The following is an 18,727-nucleotide window of genomic DNA, read 5'->3' on the forward strand; positions in this document are numbered from 1 at the left end:
GCTGGGGTGAAAGAGGAGCGATTACGATAGGTGAAACCAAGTCTAGATTTAACTTTAGCCTGCAGCTTTGATATGTGCTGAGAGAAGGACAGTGTACCGTCTAGCCATACTCCCAAGTACTTGTATGAGGTGACTACCTCTTAGATGGCAAGGGGAATGATATTTGTGAAAGAGAAAGAAAGAGACAATGCACATGCCATTAGACACAAAGCAAAAACTCCCCTTGCCATCTAAGTAGATATGAGTGATCTCCATTGTGGACAGACATTGTTTACTGGTCGGGGTTGTTGCCAGGATACATCTCCTCCTTGGGTTTGGCTGTAGAGGTGTGTAGAGCTGCTGATGTGATCTTGTTTTTCGCCGCCTGCTCCCTGTCTTTCCTGGCAGTGCCACAGATCCATAGGAATATAAAGAATCCTTAGAGAGAGAAACACAGACAGATCATCACCCAGACTCCACCCACATAGGTGCTAAATAATAGGTGCTTTCAAACTATTCAAGATCATGGGGCCAAGTTTCTCTACCTGTCACTCCTCTCCCTTTGTACATAACCTTATTTGATCTCCACTCTCTTCCCTTCCACACCCTAAACATCAGCTTTCCTATCTCTTTCTGTCCCTGTCTTTCGTGATGTTCCCTGGGTCACCTTGAAGGGAGTTGAAAATGCTGAACAGGTAGAGGATGGGAAGGTTGACATAGCCGTAGCTGAGGAAGGCCAGGCCCCAGGTGATGCCCAGCAGGCAGGTCAGACCCAGGACGGTGCAGATGTCCTTCCAGGCCAGGCTTGCCTTCCCAGGCTTGCCCTTACTGCTATAGCACTGTAGCTGGCAGATCCGTGTGGTCACCGTTAACAGAATTCCAGAGTTAAAGACAAAGATGAGGGTGAAGTAGGCCACGTTCATACAGTAGAAGAAGGGGATGTCCATGATCCAGCAGCTGCAGTGACACAGTGATTAAACAGAGATTATATTGGACAAACTGCACCTGGTCTTTACCAAACACATAATCACCTTGTCCTTAACGTTCACCTATTGATCTCCACATTAGGAGCATAACTACACGGTACATTGGGCCACCCCTGAAATTGTATTGATATAAAGTGAACAATCATAAAGAGAAAGATAACATTTACTCACATTGTATTCGTCTGGTTAGTGTCTACCATAGTCATTTTTGTAGGTCCATATAATGGTTTGATATCCTTGACTGCCAATGAAACTCCCACAATGATACCAGGGACCCCTGAACAGTGCACACACAGGATGAGTGTATTCACATATCTGACCCCGGTTCCATGTATGCAATGTCTTGTTCCACTGTATCTCTCACCTGAATGAGCATGTTTATAACTGATTCACTTACCCCAGCCAATTACAGACAGCTTGGCCATATAGTGTCGGTAGTAAGTGTTGAACACCTTGACCAGGAGGAGATACAGGTGGACAGCTTCAATGGCCATCCAGGTGAAACAGCTGAGGAGGCTGTAGTGAATGGCCGCCGCAATGAAGATACACACGCCCCTGATGTCCAGGCTGGCCCCCCACTCGTTGAGCAGGAAAGAGGTGTTGAGCAGGAACAAAGCCCCGCTCAGTGACACGTGGATGCTGTTGGCATTGTCCCCCCTGGAGTTTCTAAAGTAAGGGCACAACAGTATCAGACAGCTGATAAAACAGGGTGGATAGATGACTAGTACGGGTGCAGACATCTATACAGACGCGGGGATAACTACACGGGCCATGCTGAAATAGGCACGGGATACAATATACAGCGGAAGTGATCCAATTCCAAAATGGAGAACAAAGGGAAAAGTGGGCACGCAACATTTTGGTGAGGTGGGGGTCACATACGTGGTAATGATGTAGGTGAGGAAGGATACGGCGGTGAAGAAGGCAGACAAGCCACAGCCAATATAGCTGATGTAAGACAAGACCTGCCAGTGCACACCGCCAACAGATAGGTCAGAGATCTGGAGGGGATAAGAACGTATAAGGCATGACGACGAATACCAGATGACATTTATGATAGAATGACGTAGATAGGTCAATGGATTGAATATAAATGGATCACCAGCAGCACGGCAAACGGCGTAGCGTGGTTACAGAGGCACTCCACCACGCTGCCGTTGATCTTAGTAACGCATCCATCCGTCTTCCAAAAGACAGTGTCTGGGAGGCTTATGTTCCCAGTGTGGAAGAGAGTACCTGTTTTTAGTCATTCACAAATGCGGTCAGTAGGTGTACAGCTTCTATTGCCATATGAGACAATAACAAAATGTTATGCAAAGGACTGTGGTATGCAAAGGACTGTAGTTGTATGCAAACACTGTTACGAACTGGAACAGAAATATACCCACCATATTCATTGAAATATTGACAAGACAGGCTGTAATTCACCTGTAGAGAAAAACCACTGATACGGTAATGCAATAATAGAATCAGCTGTGAACTACAGTGAGAAACAAAAGTATTGGGATCAGTGACACATTTTTGTAGATGCTTTGGCTCTGTACTCCATATTTGATGACAATGAGGTTAAAGTGCAGACTGTCCGCTTTCATTTGAGGGTATTTTCATCCATATCGGTTGATAAATAATAATAATGACGAGTGAGAAAGTTACAGACGTACGAATATCAAAACAAACAAGAATTGCATCCAACAAGTTTGTAGATTCACAAGCTTTATGTAATCATTGCGTGCTAGGAATATGGGACCAAATACTAAACTTTTGACTACTTTAATACACATATAAATGACTTAGTCCCAATACCTTTGGTCCCCTAAAATGGAGAGACTATGTACAAAAAGGGCTGTAATTTCTAAACAGTTCACCCGATATGGATACCCTAAAATTAAAGCTGGCAGTCTGCACTTTAACCTCATAGTAATTGGCTCTGTACTCATAGTCCTGGAGTACAGAGCCAAAACAACCAAAAATGTTGATTTGTACAGAAACATCCTAAATTGTATGATGACAATTTACCGGTATTATAGGGTCAAGCAATTTGAACTTCATCTTCAGTGGAGTGGTCAAGTTCTGAAGTCGTCTGCCGCCCTCCATCTCTATCCGCATGACCCTGGTTCTCACGAGTTCCTCTTTAAACTGGATAGAAGAGGGTGATAATGACATGAAGGATTATGAGGGTTCTGATTTCATGAAAGCCTCGTCCATCAAATCACAAAATGTTTAATTTATTTAAATTGATTGAATTGAAAGAACGATTGAATTGAATTATAGAATAGAGGCACAATATGAGAAGTCCTACCAAGAACTCATTGGATGATTTATAGGTGACCACGCCCACTTTCCTCTTTCCCTCTGGGATGTTCTGGAGTGCATCAATAGGGATCCATATTTCCGAAATGTAAGAGTTGTTCTCAGGGAAGAGCTAAATGATTTCAGCGAGAAAATAAGTACCAAGCTGAATACTATACTCATTCTCATTAGAAGGACCCTTCTGCAGTCAGAGTATTACAATATGTACATAAAATATACACAGACAACATATTTACTCAGGACATACACTACCGTTCAAAAGTTTGGGATCACTTAGAAATGTCCTTGTTTTTGGAAAAAAAAGCACAGTTTTTGTCCATTAAATTAACATCAAATTGATCATAAATACAGTACAGACATTGCTAATGTTGTAAATCATTACCAGCGACTATTGTAGCTGGAAATTTATTATTTTTAATGGAATATCTACATAGGCGTACCGGGGCCCATTATCAGCAACCATCATTCCTGTGTTCCAATGGCACGTTGTGCTAGCTAATCCAAGTTTATCATTTTAAAAGGATAATTGATCATTAGAAAACCCTTTTCGCAATTATGTTAGCACAGCAGAAAACTGTTGTTCTGATTAAAGAATCAATAAAACTGGCCTTCTTTAGACTAGTTGAGTATCTGAAGCATCAGCATTTGTGGGTTCGATTACAGGCTCAAAATGGCCAGAAACAAAGACCTTTCTTCTGAAACACGTCAGTCTATTCTTGTTCTGAGAAAAGAAGGCTATTCCATGCGAGAAACTGCCAAGAAACTGAAGATCTCGTACAACGCTGTGTACTACTCCCTTCACAGAACAGCGCAAACTGGCTCTAACCAGAATAGAAAGAGGAGTGGAAGGCCCCGGTGCACAACTGAGCAAGAGGACAGGTACATTAGAGTGTCTAGTTTGAGAAACAGACGCCTCACAAGTCCTCAACTGGCAGCTTCATTTTAGCTGTTCTAACATAATTGCAAAAGGGTTTTCTAATGGTCAATTTGCCTTTTAAAATGATAAACTTAGCTAACACAACGTGCCATTGGAACACAGGAGTGATGGTTGCTGATAATGGGCCTCTGTACGCCTATGTAGATATTCCATTAAAATCATCCGTTTCCAGCTACAATAGTCATTTACAACATTAACAATGTCTACATTGTATTTCTGATCAACTTAATGTTATTTTAATGGACACCATATTTGCTTTTCTTCCAAAAATAAGGACATTTCTAAGTGACCCCAAACTTTTGAACGGTAGTGTATACATTTGGCGTTTACACGTGCTCTACAGGTTGGGTACCTCTCTGACCTCAATCTGAAACAAGATGCCCAAACACAAAACCCCAGATAAAAGCAGCCCTACCTCTGGAGCTTTTATGTGCACCATCTTGTCATCGGCACTGGTTAGGTTGGCCAGGTTGAACACAGTCAGAGCCAGATCCCTGAGGTTGTAGTGCACAGACTCTCCAGTGAATGAGATGTTCATGATGCTGTGTATGAGGCCCCGTTCAATGCTGCGAGTACAGCACAGATACAGGGCAGGTTGTCAAAGTTACGTCTCTGTCTGAAGTAAATGGAAATAGGTGGGCTGGTTACTTACTCAATAAACATCATGCCCATGGTCCGATTGTTATTAAACAGGTCTGCACACATACTTCGTATGTTCAAGATCTTTCTAAGTTTCTTTGGACCTCCACCGGGATGGTCTTGTATCTCTCTCAAAAGGGCATTGATTGCTGTCTCTGTACAATTGGTGACTTCACACGTGGACGAAGCTGAGGGACAACAAAAAAAGAGCCTTTTGTACTAACATTACAGTTTAGGAGGGGTTATATCAAACCTATGACATTACAGAGGAATCACCGCCACAGTTTCACATTTCATCCAGAATTTCTATATTGTGAATATATATACAAAGAAAATAAGTTGATTTGCTCACATATGTTGAAGATGAACTTGCTGATTGAGTGACTGACAAAAGAAATCTGCACCGTCCGACAGTCAGTTAGGTTCATTGAGGTCACATTCATCGAGGTGCAATCAACATAGCTTTCCCTGGACGCCCAATAGCATTTCAGAGTATCCTCAGCTTTATCGTCGATGGTGATATTCTCTTGTAGAATCTTCATTGCCATTGAAATCACCCCAGTTGTGGTGTTGAAATAAAAGGTATTGTCTATGGATATGAAATAGCATGCATTAAGTTATTATTATTTGGTTGATATCCCATAATTCAAATGAGGAGTTACAACAACCATGAATGGGTTTATTTACAACTTGTTGCCTAATTATTACAACAGTTGCCAATTGTTCCAATATCAAATCAAATCAAAATTTATTTGACACATGCGCCGAATACAACAAGTGTGGACCTTACCTTGAAATGCTTTCTTAACCAACAGTGCAGTTCAAAAAGAGATAAGAAAATATTTACCAAATAAACTAAAGTAAAAAATAATAAAATAACAATAACGAGGCTATATACAGGGGGTACCGGTACCGAGTCAGTGTACGGGGGTACAGGTTAGAGGTAATTTGTGCATGTAGGTAGGGGTGAAGTGACTATGCATAGATAATTAACAGGGAGTTGCAGCAGTGTACAAAACAAATGGAGAGGGGGGTCCATTAGATTAATTGTTCAGCAGTCGTATGGCTTGGGGGTAGAAGCTGTTAAGGAGCCTTTTGGTCCTAGACTTGGCGCTCCGGTACTGCTTGCCGTGCGGTAGCAGAGAAAACACTCTGTGACCTGGGTGACTGGAGTTTCTGACAATTTTATGGGCTTTCCTCTGACACATATTATATAGGTCCTGGATGACTGGAAGCTTGGCCCCAGTGATGTACTGGGCCGTACGCAGTGCTCTCTGTAGTGACTTACGGTTAGATGCCGAGCAGTTGCCATATCAGGCGGTGATGCAACGGGTCAGGATGCTCTCAATGGTGCAGCTGTATAACATTTAGAGGATCTGGGGACCCATGCCAAATCTTTTCAGTCTCCTGAGGGGGAATAGGTTTTGTCGTGCCCTCTTCACGACTGTCTTGGTGTGTTTGGACCATGATAGTTCATTGGTGATGTGGACACCAAGGAACTTGAAACTCTAGACCCGCTCCACTATACAACCCTTTGATGTTAAATGGGAGCCTGTTCGGCCCACCTTTTCCTGTAGTCCATGATCAGCTCCTTTATCTTCCTCACATTGAGGGAGAGGTTGTTGTCCTGGCACCACACTGCCAGTTCTCTGACCTCCTTCCTATAGGCTGTCTCATCGTTGTCAGTGATCAATATTAACACAAATCAAGTGTACTTAAGTCCTCCCTATCAATACTTTATACAATATTTGGTCCACATGAGGTTGGTGGCACCTTAATTGGGGATGACGGGATCGTGGTAATGGCTGGAGCGGCATAGGTGGAATGGTAGCAAATACATCAAACACATGGGTTCCATTCCATTAGCTCTGTTCCACCCATTATTATGAGCCGTCCTCCCCTCAGCAGCCTCCACTGATTTGGTCCCACAGTGCATTAAAATGAAACACAGTTTGAGATCATTAGTGTGTTAGTACCTGAATTTGAGCAATTCATAGCCAGTGTTCCAGATATCAGCAGGAGTAGATGCAGAGGAAACATTGTTGCTGTTTTAAGGGTAGAACAGTACAAAATATGAATGACAAAAACATACATTACAAAGTAATCCTTGTTTTCAACATACTGTCATAGCCCTCGCCACTCATTCAACATCACACTCAGTAAAGTACACAATACAGCCCGAGAATGACATTTCATCTTGACACCGAGGCTAACACTACTTAATACCACAACATATCCCTGACACATTCTGTTTGTTTTAAAAAATGCGTCAGCACTAACAAAACCTGGCCATGCTTTCTGATTATCAACACAGTGATGTCTGCTTATTACCAGGCATATCATTTTGCCATCACTCAGGTAAGATAATGACACAACATTATCAAGTTAAATGAAAGTACTTTTCTGGAACAAAAAAAAAACAACTCAACAGCTGAACTTTACAATGACAAGATAGGATTGAATCATATTCCTCACACACGAACACATACACTTACATACATGCTAGGAGTTGATTTCACTCACATTTGATGTTCTTTTGGGGTGAGAAAATGGTCCGTCAAACCACTGTGTGCTTTGTAGAGAGAACACAGTAAAATCCCTTCTCTTCTAATGTTAGCTTATGTCATGATTGTTCATAGTCATATATCATTTTGTGACTGCAAAATGTACGTTTATGTTACCTTTAGAGGAACCTGGTGGCATTGCATTTGTTTTATGCAAATCTAGTCCGAACTTCAGCTTGCTCGAGCCGAGCATCAATGAATGGGCTATAGTTCAGCTTTCGTCAACATATTCATTTTCTGTTGTAGGTGTATCAACTAGTGAGGGATAGGATCTCACAGCATTACATCAGATCCTGTTTATAATTGAACAAACCACACACGAAAACAGTTCTGATAACACCTTCCTTTATTCCATAACTAAACAATGACATGCTATTGTATTGGTACAAAACAAGTGGGTGGTTTGTAGACACTTTCGAAGGTCCACAGTTTAGGGCAAGTATTCTCAAAATAACAAAATCTCAATAAAGTTTGAAATTAACATTGATAACAACAGTGCTGGATTGGTTGACAACAGACTTTTGTTCTCAGGCAGATCAGGTATTGGTACAGTGAGTGTCACTACCAGGTTGGCTGTCCTCAGTCTTCCATTTGAACACACAAAACCAGAGGAAGATGAATAAAATGTACAAAAGAAGATGACACATTTTACTCTTCGAAACAGAACTTCATTACAGTATTCAGTCGACCTCTCACAACCCACACAATATATTCCAAATGTCAATACTTATTCAAAGTTGTAATTTTCTGTAAAAGCTGTAAAAGCATTACAAACAACTTCCAGAAGGTTTAAAATGTGTTGCAAGTGTTGGTGAGTTCACACAAAACGTGAAAAAGTGGTTCATGGAAAGCAGGGTATGAACCTTTTTTGATGCTGTTTGTACTATTTGTTTGTACTATTTGGTTGTTTGTATCAAATCAAATTGTATTTGTCACATGCGTTGAATACAACAGTTGTAGTCCTTACAGTGAAATGCTTACTTACAAGCCCTTAACCAACAATGTTGGTAATGAGGTAATATGATCTGATCTGTTTCACCTGTCTTTGTGTTTGTCTCCACCCCCCTCCAGGTGTCGCCCATCTTCCCCATTATCCCTACTACCTTAGTTCTCTGTCTGTTGCCAGTTTGTTTTGTTTGTCAAGCCTACCAGCGTTTTCCCCATTGCTTCAGTCTGTGTCTGTACATGTAGGTAGAATTAAAGTGACCATGCATAGATTATAAACAGAGAGAAGCAGCAGAGTAAAAGAGGGGTCTGGGTAGCCCTTTGATTAGCTGTTCAGGAGTTTTAAGGCTTGGGGATAGAAGCTGTTAAGAAGCCTTTTGGACCTGGACTTGGCACTCCAGAGGGCATAGTGTGATTTCTTATAAGCATCCGGGTTAGTGTCCCGCTCCTTGAAAGCAGCAGCTCTACCCTTTAGCTCACTGATGTGGTGTACTCCTCAATGCCATCAGAAGAATCCCGGAACATATTCCAGTCTGTGCTAGCAAAACAGTCCTGTACACCACATCACCTGCTTCATCTGACCACTTCCACGTTGACCGAGTCACTGGTGCTTCCTGCTTTAGTTTTTGTTTGTAAGCAGGAATCAGGAGGATAGAATTATGGTCAGATTTTCAAAATGGAGGGCAGGAGAGAGCTTTGTATGCGTCTCTGTGTGTGGAGTAAAGGTGGTCTAGATTTTTTCCCCCTCTGGTTGCACATTTAACATGCTGATAGAAATGAGGTAAATTAGGTATTTGAGTTTCCCTGCATTAAAGTCCCCGGGCCACTAGGAGCGCCGCCTCTGGATGAGCGTTTTCCTGTTTGCTTATGGCCGTATACAGCTCAAAAATACATAGACCGCTACCCATTGTCTTACCAGAGGCTGCTGTTCTATCCTGCTGAAGAAGCTAAAACCCGCCAGCTGTATGTTATGCATGTCGTTGTTCATCCACGACTCTGTGAAACATAAGATATTACAGTTTTTAATGTCCCATTGGTAGGGTATACGTGATCGTAGTTCGTCTACGATCACGTTCTATCCTGCTGGAGAAGCTTAAAACCCGCCTGCTGTATGTTATTCATGTCGTCGTTCAGCCACGACTCAGTGAAACATAAGATATTACAGTTTTTAATGTCCCATTGGTAGGGTATACAGTGGGGCAAAAAAGTATTTAGTCAGCCACCAATTGTGCAAGTTCTCCCACTTACAAATATGAGAGAGGCCTGTAATTTTCATCATAGGTACACTTCAACAATGACAGACAAAATGAGAAAAGAAAATCCAGAAAATCACATTGTAGGATTTTTAATGAATTTATTTGCAAATTATGGTGGAAAATAAGTATTTGGTCACCTACAAACAAGCAAGATTTCTGGCTCTCACAGACCTGTAACTTCTTCTTTAAGAGGCTCCTCTGTCCTCCACTCGTTACCTGTATTAATGGCACCTGTTTGAACTTGTTATCAGTATAAAAGACACCTGTCCACAACCTCAAACAGTCACACTCCAAACTCCACTATGGCCAAGACCAAAGAGCTGTCAATGGACACCAGAAACAAAATTGTAGACCTGCACCAGGCTGTGAAGACTTAATCTGCAATAGGTAAGCAGCTTGGTTTGAAGAAATCAACTATGGGTGCAATTATTAGGAAATGGAAGACATACAAGACCACTGATAATCTCCCTCGATCTGGGGCTCCACGCAAGATCTCACCCCGTGGGGTCAAAATGATCACAAGAACGGTGAGCAAAAATCCCAGAACCACATGGGGGGACCTAGTGAATGACCTGCAGAGAGCAGGGACTCAAATCCTGCAGTGCCAGACGTGTCCCCCTGCTTAAGCCAGTACATGTCCAGGCCCGTCTGAAGTTTGCTCGAGAGCATTTGGATGATCCAGAAGAAGATTGGGAGAATGTCATATGGTCAGATGAAACCAAAATATAACTTTTTGGTAAAAACTCAACTCGTCGTGTTTGGAGGACAAAGAATGCAGAGTTGCATCCAAAGAACACCATACCTACTGTGAAGCATGGGGGTGTAAACATCATGCTTTGGGGCTGTTTTTCTGCAAAGGGACCAGGGCGACTGATCCGTGTAAAGGAAAGAATGAATGGGGCCATGTATCGTGAGATTTTGAGTGAAAACCTCCTTCCATCAGCAAGGGCATTAAAGATGAAACGTGGCTGAGTCTTTCAGCATGACAATGATCCCAAACACACCGCCCGGGCAACGAAGGAGTGGCTTCGTAAGAAGCATTTCAAGGTCCTGGAGTGGCCTAGCCAGTCTCCAGATCTCAACCCCATAGAAAAGCTTTGGAGGGAGTTGAAAGTCGTGTTGCCCAGCAACAGCCCCAAAACATCACTGCTATAGAGGAGATATGCATGGAGGAATGGGCCAAAATACCAGCAACAGTGTGTGAAAACCTTGTGAAGACTTACAGAAAACGTTTGACCTCTGTCATTGCCAACAAAGGGTATATAACAAAGTATTGAGATAAACTTTTGTTATTGACCAAATACTTATTTTCCACCATAATTTGCAAATAAATTCATTAAAAATCCTACAATGTGATTTCTCATTTCTCATTTTTTTCTCATTTTGTCTGTCATAGTTGAAGCGTACCTATGATGAAAATTACAGGCCTCTCTCATCTTTTTAAGTGGGAGAACTTGCACAATTGGTGGCTGACTAAATACTTTTTTGCCCCACTGTACGTGATCGTAGTTCGTCTATTTTATTATGGATTTATTGTACATTGGCTACTAGGACCGAAAGGAAAAGGTAGATTACCCTTTCGGCGACAGATCCTAACAAGGCACCCGGATCTTCATCCACGATACCACCGTCTCTTTCTCCTGTGAATTACGAGGATAAGGGCCTTGTCGGGCGTCTGCAGTAAATCCTTCCCGCCTGACTCGTTGAAGAAAAACTATTCCTCCAGTACGGGGTGAGTAATCGTTTTCCTGATATCTAGAAGTTATTTTCGGTCATAAGACATGGTGGCAGAAACATTATGTACAAAATAACTTACAAATAATGTGAAAAAACATTCACAATAGCACAATTGGTTACGGGATCATAAAACGACAGCCATCTCGTTCGCTACCGTTATTATTGCTTACTGTTTACAGTCATACAGCCAGTTTCAGGTTGTAAAGTGCAATCTCACACCATTCTACCAGGCTCAGTTTGAACAGGTATCTCCTGACATTGATGTTGAAGACACGGACCAGCAACAGGTAAAGGTGGAAGCCTTCGCTTGCTGTCCATGTGAAGGTGGCCAGTAGAGAGTAATGCAAGAAGGACAGCAACATAGATACATGGCCCAGAGGAGGATAATGCTGCTACCTGCTGGCTGGGCAGGAAGTGTAGGTTGAGGAGGATCAGGGCCACAGACAGGTTGATATGCACCTTCAGGGAGATGTCTGTGCATATACCTCTGAACAAAGGAATAGAGAGAGAGTATGGTGAAAACAAGGTCCGTTGCTTTAAAAATGTAATTTAATCTGCTCCCTCCAGTTCATGTACATCTTGGTGTAACTTTCTGATGACGTCAAACTTATGACAAACCAGGGGTTCCTGTGAGCTGACCATGACGCCCAGAGTGTGACATATATTTGAGTGGCGCACAGAAAGATTGTGACCACCAGGAAGAACAGAGACAGACTGCAGCCAATCAGAGTGATGTAGCTTAGGATCTGCTGATCGCTTTCAGAGATGGAGACACCTAAACGCAGGAAAATACAACTAATGCTACAGTGTATCTTAGTAGATGGGTATACTTCACAGACTTTTATTTTTATTCTCTTCCATTTAAGAAGTGCTTATGCTGTGATAAGGAAACAAAGGAAGGACTGTGGTAGTTGTAAAGTTGTCTACCATCAGCACAGCAAAATATGAGGTGATCACATGAGCACACCACACGGCCCTCGTCTCTCTTCCACTTTGTGGTGCAGTCATCCTGGTAGAACTCTAAACATTCATTTGTACAGAGGAAACACAGCCATGTGACATCACATGAATTGATACCTTAAAGGTATAAAAAGTTTCATAACAGTATTATAATGAGTATTATAACATTTCATATGGGCACTTACAATTGGTTGAAAAATTAAAGCATTGACAAGATGGTTGTTTGTCAGCCTATGAACAACAACAGAAATGAGTCATCTAAGTTTATATTCTTGCCACTATCACAGTCATAGAACTGGTGTAGGTAGCTGAGAGTTGATATTGCACTCACCTGACTTTCCAATGTGGGGCGCTGTAGAGGCATGAAGAAGTTGATCTTGTCCTGCAGACCTAACACTGTCTTCATGCTCACAGCCAGACCTTCTACTTGGCCATCAAGAAGTCCCGATGGCTAGAGGAACATTTCAAAATACTGCTAAACTGAAATAATTAAGCATGGTACTAAAAACCCACACAGGCACACACATGCATGCATGCACCATGCACATACACAAACACACGCACGCACACACACACACATACACACACACACCTACCCCATATTTTTCAGGTGAGGTAATCATGCAGAAGATGATGGTATCGTTCTCTTTGGCTATCAGGAGCTCTTTTGGGTAGGTGGACCTTGACGGTAGTGTTGGCCACATGGTCACTGTCTGATGTTACCTAGGTAAAAGGGATGATAAAAAATATATGATTTAACCTTTATTTAACTAGGCAAGTCAGTTAAGAACAAATTATTATTTACAATGACAGCCTAGCCTACTGGGGAACAGTGGGTTAACTGCCTTGTTCAGGGGCACAACAACAGATTTTTACCCTGTCAGCTCGGGAATTTGATCTAACCACTCTCTAACCACTAGGATACCTGCAGCCCCGATCAGGCACAGAGTTCACTATTTCTGTGAAACTGAACTCTATCATGATGTCATCCCCATCTCAAATCATCCCCCCGCCCCAAATGTCATACCTCAAATATTATATTAATATTTTCATTGAAATTATAAACAGTTGAAGTCAAAGTTTACATACACCTTAGACAAATACATTTAAACTATTCGTGACATTTAATCCTAGTAAAAGTTCCCTGTCTTAGGTCAGTCAGGATCACCACTTTATTTTAAGAATGTGACATGTCTGAATAATAGTAGAGAGAATGATTTATTTCAGATATTATTTCACATTGCCAGTGGGTCAGAAGTTTACATACACTCAATTAGTATTTGGTAGCATTGCCTTTAAATTGTTTAACTTGGGTCAAACGTTTCGGGTAGCCTTCCACAGGCTTCCCACGATAAGTTGGGTGAATTTTGGGCCAAGCTGTAACGGTCGTCGGTGGAAGAAGGTGAGGACCAAAGCGCAGCGTGGTACTTGTTCATTGTCACGCCCCGGTCTAAGTATTTTGGGTTTTTCTTCATGTATTGGGTCAGGCCAGGGTGTGGCATGGGGTTTTTGTATTGTGGTGTGTTTTGTCTTGGGGTTTTGGTGTGTATGTATTGGGATTGTAGCTAGTGGGGCTATCTAGCAAGGTCTATGGCTGTCTGGAGTGGTTCTCAATCAGAGGCAGGTGTTTATCGTTGTCTCTGATTGGGAACCATATTTAGGCAGCCATATTCTTTGAGTTTGTCGTGGGTGATTGTCCTTAGTGTCCTTGTTCCTATCTTTGTTAGTTTTCACAAGTATAGGCTGTTTCGGTTTTCGTTTCGTTATTTACATTCTTTGTTTTGTAGTGTTTGTGTTACTTCGTGTTTACGTTATTCATTAAACATGGATCGCAATCTACACGCTGCATTTTGGTCCGACTCTCCTTCACACCTAGAAAACCGTAACATTCATGTTATTTATTTAAAACTGAACAACATCTAACAAAGAAACAAAAAGCACAACCGAAACAGCTCCGTCAGGTGCAACACACACTAAACAGAAAGTATAATCACCCACCACTCAAGGGTGAAAACAGGCTGCCTAAGTATGGTTCTCAATCAGGGACAACGATTGACAGCTGCCTCTGATTGAGAACCATACCAGGCAGAACACAGAAATACCAAATCATAGAAAAAAGAACATAGACTGCCCACCCAACTCACGCCCTGACCATACTAAAACAAAGACATCACAAAGAACTAAGGTCAGAACGTGACATAAGCTTTAACTTCCTGACTGATGTTTTGAGATGGTGCCTCAATATAGCCACATCATTTTCCCTCCTCACGATGCCATCTATTTTGTGAAGTGCACCAGTCCCTCCTGCAACAAAGCACCTCCACAACACGATGCTGCCACCTCCGTGCTTCACGGTTGGGATGGTGTTCTTCAGCTTGCAAACCTCCCCGTTTTTCCTCCAAACATAACGATGGTCGTTATGCCCAAACAGTTATATTTTGGTTTCATCAGACCAGAGGACATTTCTCCAAAAAGTACGATCTTTGTCCCCATGTGCAGTTACAACCCATAGTCTGGCTTTTTTATGGCGGTTTTGGAGCAGTGGCTTCTTCCTTGCTGAGCGGCCTTTCAGGTTATATCGGACTTTTAGTGTGGATATACTTTTGTACCTGTTTCCTCCAGCATCTTCACAAGGTCCTTTGCTGTTGTTCTGGGATTGATTTGCACTTTTCGCACCAAAGTACGTTCATCTCTAGGAGACAGAACGCGTCTCCTTCCTGAGTGGTATGACGCCTGTGTGGTCCCATGGTGTTAATACTTGCGTACTATTGCTTGTACAGATGAACGTTGTGCCTTCAGGCGCTTGGAAATTGCTCCCAAGGATGAACCAGACTTGTGAAGGTCTACAATTGTTTTTCTGAGGTCTTGGCCGATTTCTTTTAATTTTCCCATGATGTCAAGCAAAGAGACACTGAGTTTGAAAGGTACGCCTTGAAATACATCCACAAGTACACCTCCATTTGACTTAAATGATGTCAATTAGCCTAACAGAAGCTTCTAAAGCCATGACATAATTTTCTGGGATTTTCCAAGCTGTTTTTAAAGGCACAGTCAACTTAGTGTATATAAACTTCTGACCCACTGGAATTGTGATACAGTGAATTATAAGTGAAATAATCTGTCTGTAAACAATTGTTGGAAAAATTACTAAGTAGTTAAGTAGATATCCTAACCAACTTGCCAAAACTATAGTTTGATAACAAGACATTTGTGGAGTGGTTGAAAAACTAGTTTTAATGACTCCAACCTAAGTGTATGTAAACTTACGACTTCAACTGTATTTGCATGTGACGCAGTTCGCAGGTTTGAAGTTTATTGAGATGAATCTTGTCACGGAGGCCGAGCTGAGCGCTTTCCGCTAGATGGGCCAGCCGCAAAGTCAAATTGGCTATATCGTAAAATGTTTTATAAAAACAAATTTAAGGTTAGGGTTAGGCATACGGTTCGCAGTGTGGTTAAGGTTAGGGAGTTAAGGGTTAAGGGTTAATATTAGGGAGGCTTAAAGTCAGATTTTATAACTTTGTGTGGCTAAGGCAGCTAGTGACCACTCTGCAGAAATGCCTCCAGGACAACATTCATCCCATTCCCAAGAAATGCCAAACTGCACGTGGTTTTCAAAAAACTGTGTCTAAACTTCCTCAAGCATTTCATTGTGGGTCACTGTCATCTTGCCCCTTCTCGAGTGGCAGATATATTAAGCCCAGTAAACTTGCCCTCAGCCCTGAATATGTGGGCCACAAGCCTCTCAACAATGATTGAAGTCGTCTCATTCAATGCTGTGTTTCCAAGAACCCTTTCTCGTTTCTCCACAGATCTGTAAGCAAAGCACAGACAAACATAATACATATTCCTTGAGGTTCAGCAAACATACAGATGTCAATACCACATTTGGAGTGTATAAAATGTATGAGCTATATCATCTATATTATTGTGAAAAATCATTTGATGCATACTTGAAAATAGTGCTGAGGTTCTCCGTCTTAAACTGCTCATTGACAACTTCCATCCAGCATCTTGCACCATCCACATCGACTACAGACGGAACATAAGACAGAACTGTACAAACAATACGATTCATGAAAAATCTGAGTTCATTACATTTGTTTAAAATAAAATGTACATTTGATGCAAAATCAGGAAATCAAAGTGATAAAACTAGGCAACAGAATATCCGTAACATAATAATCAAGTTCATACAATTTAACTTCTTAAGTAAGCCGGTTAACTCATATTTGTAAGCTAACCTGAGTGTAGTTGGAGCACGAATAGTTTTTTCCTTCGTTCATAGCGAGATCTCCTGTGAGCAGAACCATGATGTAGAAAAAGTGGACTTCATCCTGTGTGGGTAAAAGTCAAACATGAGGTGCAAAGACATCCCCTACACCATTATTCTGACTATTTATCTGATGTCACGTATTGGTTGATTCAATCTTCCAGGTGTTGCAATGCCCAAATATTCTAACTCAACTTCACACTGTCTCTGTATTGCACCAATAGAGTAGCTTATGTGTTAAGGACCTATACTTGAATCCAGGGAAAATGGTCAGTCACAAAATATTTGTTTGCCTTTAATTCAGAAACAATCCATTTTAATAAAACCAAATTCAATCTCATCACCTACATCTTTCATGTGACCTTACAGTAAATGACCCTAAAGCACAGTAAGAGGAAATGCTGCTATAATTTTGTAAATAACCCATCTTCTCACTTACCAGTCACCACTTAATACTGGTTGCAAATACTAAAATTGAATCAAGTTTATGCAATTATGATTATTGTAGCAATACATCTTTGGGTGTAGTAATAACCATGTGTCTCAAAGTCAAAGTAGAACTTACCTATCAACCTGGGAAGTCAAGGTTCAGGGTAAAAGTCTTGACGACAGCACTCAAAGAAGAGAGGAGCATTCTAAGGAAGTGATGTGTGAGCAAATAGAATCACAAAGGAAGTAGATACAGTATATGACAGATACTGTGTTACACAGTTTGTCTGTGTTGTTTCAACTTATACCCCTGCTGTACACTTACCTGCGCATTGACATTCTTTCATCACTATCATGTGGTCTATGACAAACAAACTTAAATGCCAAACAAACTTAAACAGAGGTTGTTTGTTCTAGCTGCTGGTTTATAGCACTATTATAGGAGGTCTGTCATAATAGTAGACACTGCCCTAGAGAAGATGTTTTCTTTGGACTGAGATTCCACAGCCAGTAAAGATTAGAGGACTCTGGCTGGCTAAACCACTGGGGAGATATTATATTTTTCCAAGAAAAATCCTCTTTCACCTTCCCCTTTCACTTTATTGAGGCTCAATACAAAATCCTGTAATGCGTTTTGGTTCGCATTGGTCATTGCATAAGGCTTTGGCTGACTTGCAAGTGTGAATGCTCACTTAGGAGCCGCAGGAAGAAAAACAAACATTTTCTGATGATTCATTTGATCATCGCTATCATCACCATCACAACCACAGAGTCTTCATTGTACACTGGTAACCGACCTCTCCAATGAATCACAATCACAGTCTACCAATGACACTACACTACAGGTCACTTCTGACTGAGAGTCAATGCCAGTAGAGGGCGCCCAGAGATAACCAAATCTCTCTCAACTCTACTGAAGCCGTTTCAAGGTAAAGTTACATGGCCCGTATTTACCAAGTGTCTCAGAGTAGGAGTGCTGATCTAGCATCAGGTGGTCTCTGTCCATAATAATCTAATTCATTATGAAATAAAAGGCAAAACTGAACCTCTATCAGCACTTCTACTCTGAGAGGCTTAATAAATACGGGCCCTATTAGTGACAGAAACACAGGTCCTAATCCTACCCAGTAGTCATACATACCCAGTGTACAGCTGCGGCCATTCATTCTACATACATTCCAGCCCCATCTTTGTTTTGTCACTTAGTCCACTCTGGACACTGCTTTATCAATCAGCATGTTTAGCGGCTGGCTGGACACATGGGACGGGAGGCCACATTCTCAGGTGGTGGTGCACATGCACACCGCAGACACAGAGGTCCTTGCTCTGCTCATGTTTAAAATGACTAACCTACTATGTTATTGCAAGCAATAACATATGTAGCTACATCAGTAGCATACAGGGGCCCCTGCAAGGTATACGTTTGGGGGGGGGGGCTGTCTTCCTACAATTCTACACATTTTGCCATGGGGTAAAGAGAAAAATGTACAGTTTTATAGCTAATCTCATGCTATTTTACACATTTTGCAATGAGGTTGAGAGAATTTAGCTAATTTCCTGTAATTATACACATATTTCCATGGGGCAGAGAGAATGCAGGATGTGTGGTATGCCAGTGAGCTACATCCCGTGCATCAAATGTGATGACACTGCCTGTGTACTCTGTGGTGAGACTGAGGCAATATCCAATAAAGGTGAACTTCCTGTTATTA

General features: G+C 41.7%; 1 protein-coding gene and 2 long non-coding RNA genes across 3 annotated transcripts; all 3 read right to left on the reverse strand.

Annotated features, from left to right (window-relative positions):
* Positions 1–27: 27 nt before the first annotated feature.
* LOC112264040 (adhesion G-protein coupled receptor G5) lies at positions 28–7,577 on the reverse strand. The gene is made up of 14 exons (XM_024440646.2): positions 7,375–7,577; positions 6,828–6,896; positions 5,204–5,440; positions 4,865–5,039; positions 4,628–4,778; positions 3,265–3,387; positions 2,982–3,101; positions 2,354–2,393; positions 2,068–2,201; positions 1,848–1,966; positions 1,363–1,631; positions 1,137–1,242; positions 647–936; positions 28–417 (listed from the first exon to the last, which is right to left on the reverse strand). Exons 2-14 carry the CDS (start codon positions 6,889–6,891, stop codon positions 272–274), a joined length of 1,974 nt encoding a protein of 657 aa, XP_024296414.1. The 5' UTR covers positions 6,892–6,896; positions 7,375–7,577; the 3' UTR covers positions 28–271.
* A 3,520-nt stretch (positions 7,578–11,097) lies between these two features.
* LOC112264041 lies at positions 11,098–13,117 on the reverse strand. Its single transcript, XR_002955590.2, has 3 exons — positions 12,910–13,117; positions 12,645–12,764; positions 11,098–11,840 (listed from the first exon to the last, which is right to left on the reverse strand). It is a non-coding gene; the product is annotated as an uncharacterized LOC112264041 (long non-coding RNA).
* A 2,455-nt stretch (positions 13,118–15,572) lies between these two features.
* LOC112264042 lies at positions 15,573–18,561 on the reverse strand. Its single transcript, XR_002955591.2, has 3 exons — positions 16,558–18,561; positions 16,267–16,345; positions 15,573–16,127 (listed from the first exon to the last, which is right to left on the reverse strand). It is a non-coding gene; the product is annotated as an uncharacterized LOC112264042 (long non-coding RNA).
* Positions 18,562–18,727: the final 166 nt, after the last annotated feature.

This window comes from Oncorhynchus tshawytscha, linkage group LG12 (assembly GCF_018296145.1).
Source record: "Oncorhynchus tshawytscha isolate Ot180627B linkage group LG12, Otsh_v2.0, whole genome shotgun sequence".
Taxonomy (NCBI): domain Eukaryota; kingdom Metazoa; phylum Chordata; class Actinopteri; order Salmoniformes; family Salmonidae; genus Oncorhynchus; species Oncorhynchus tshawytscha.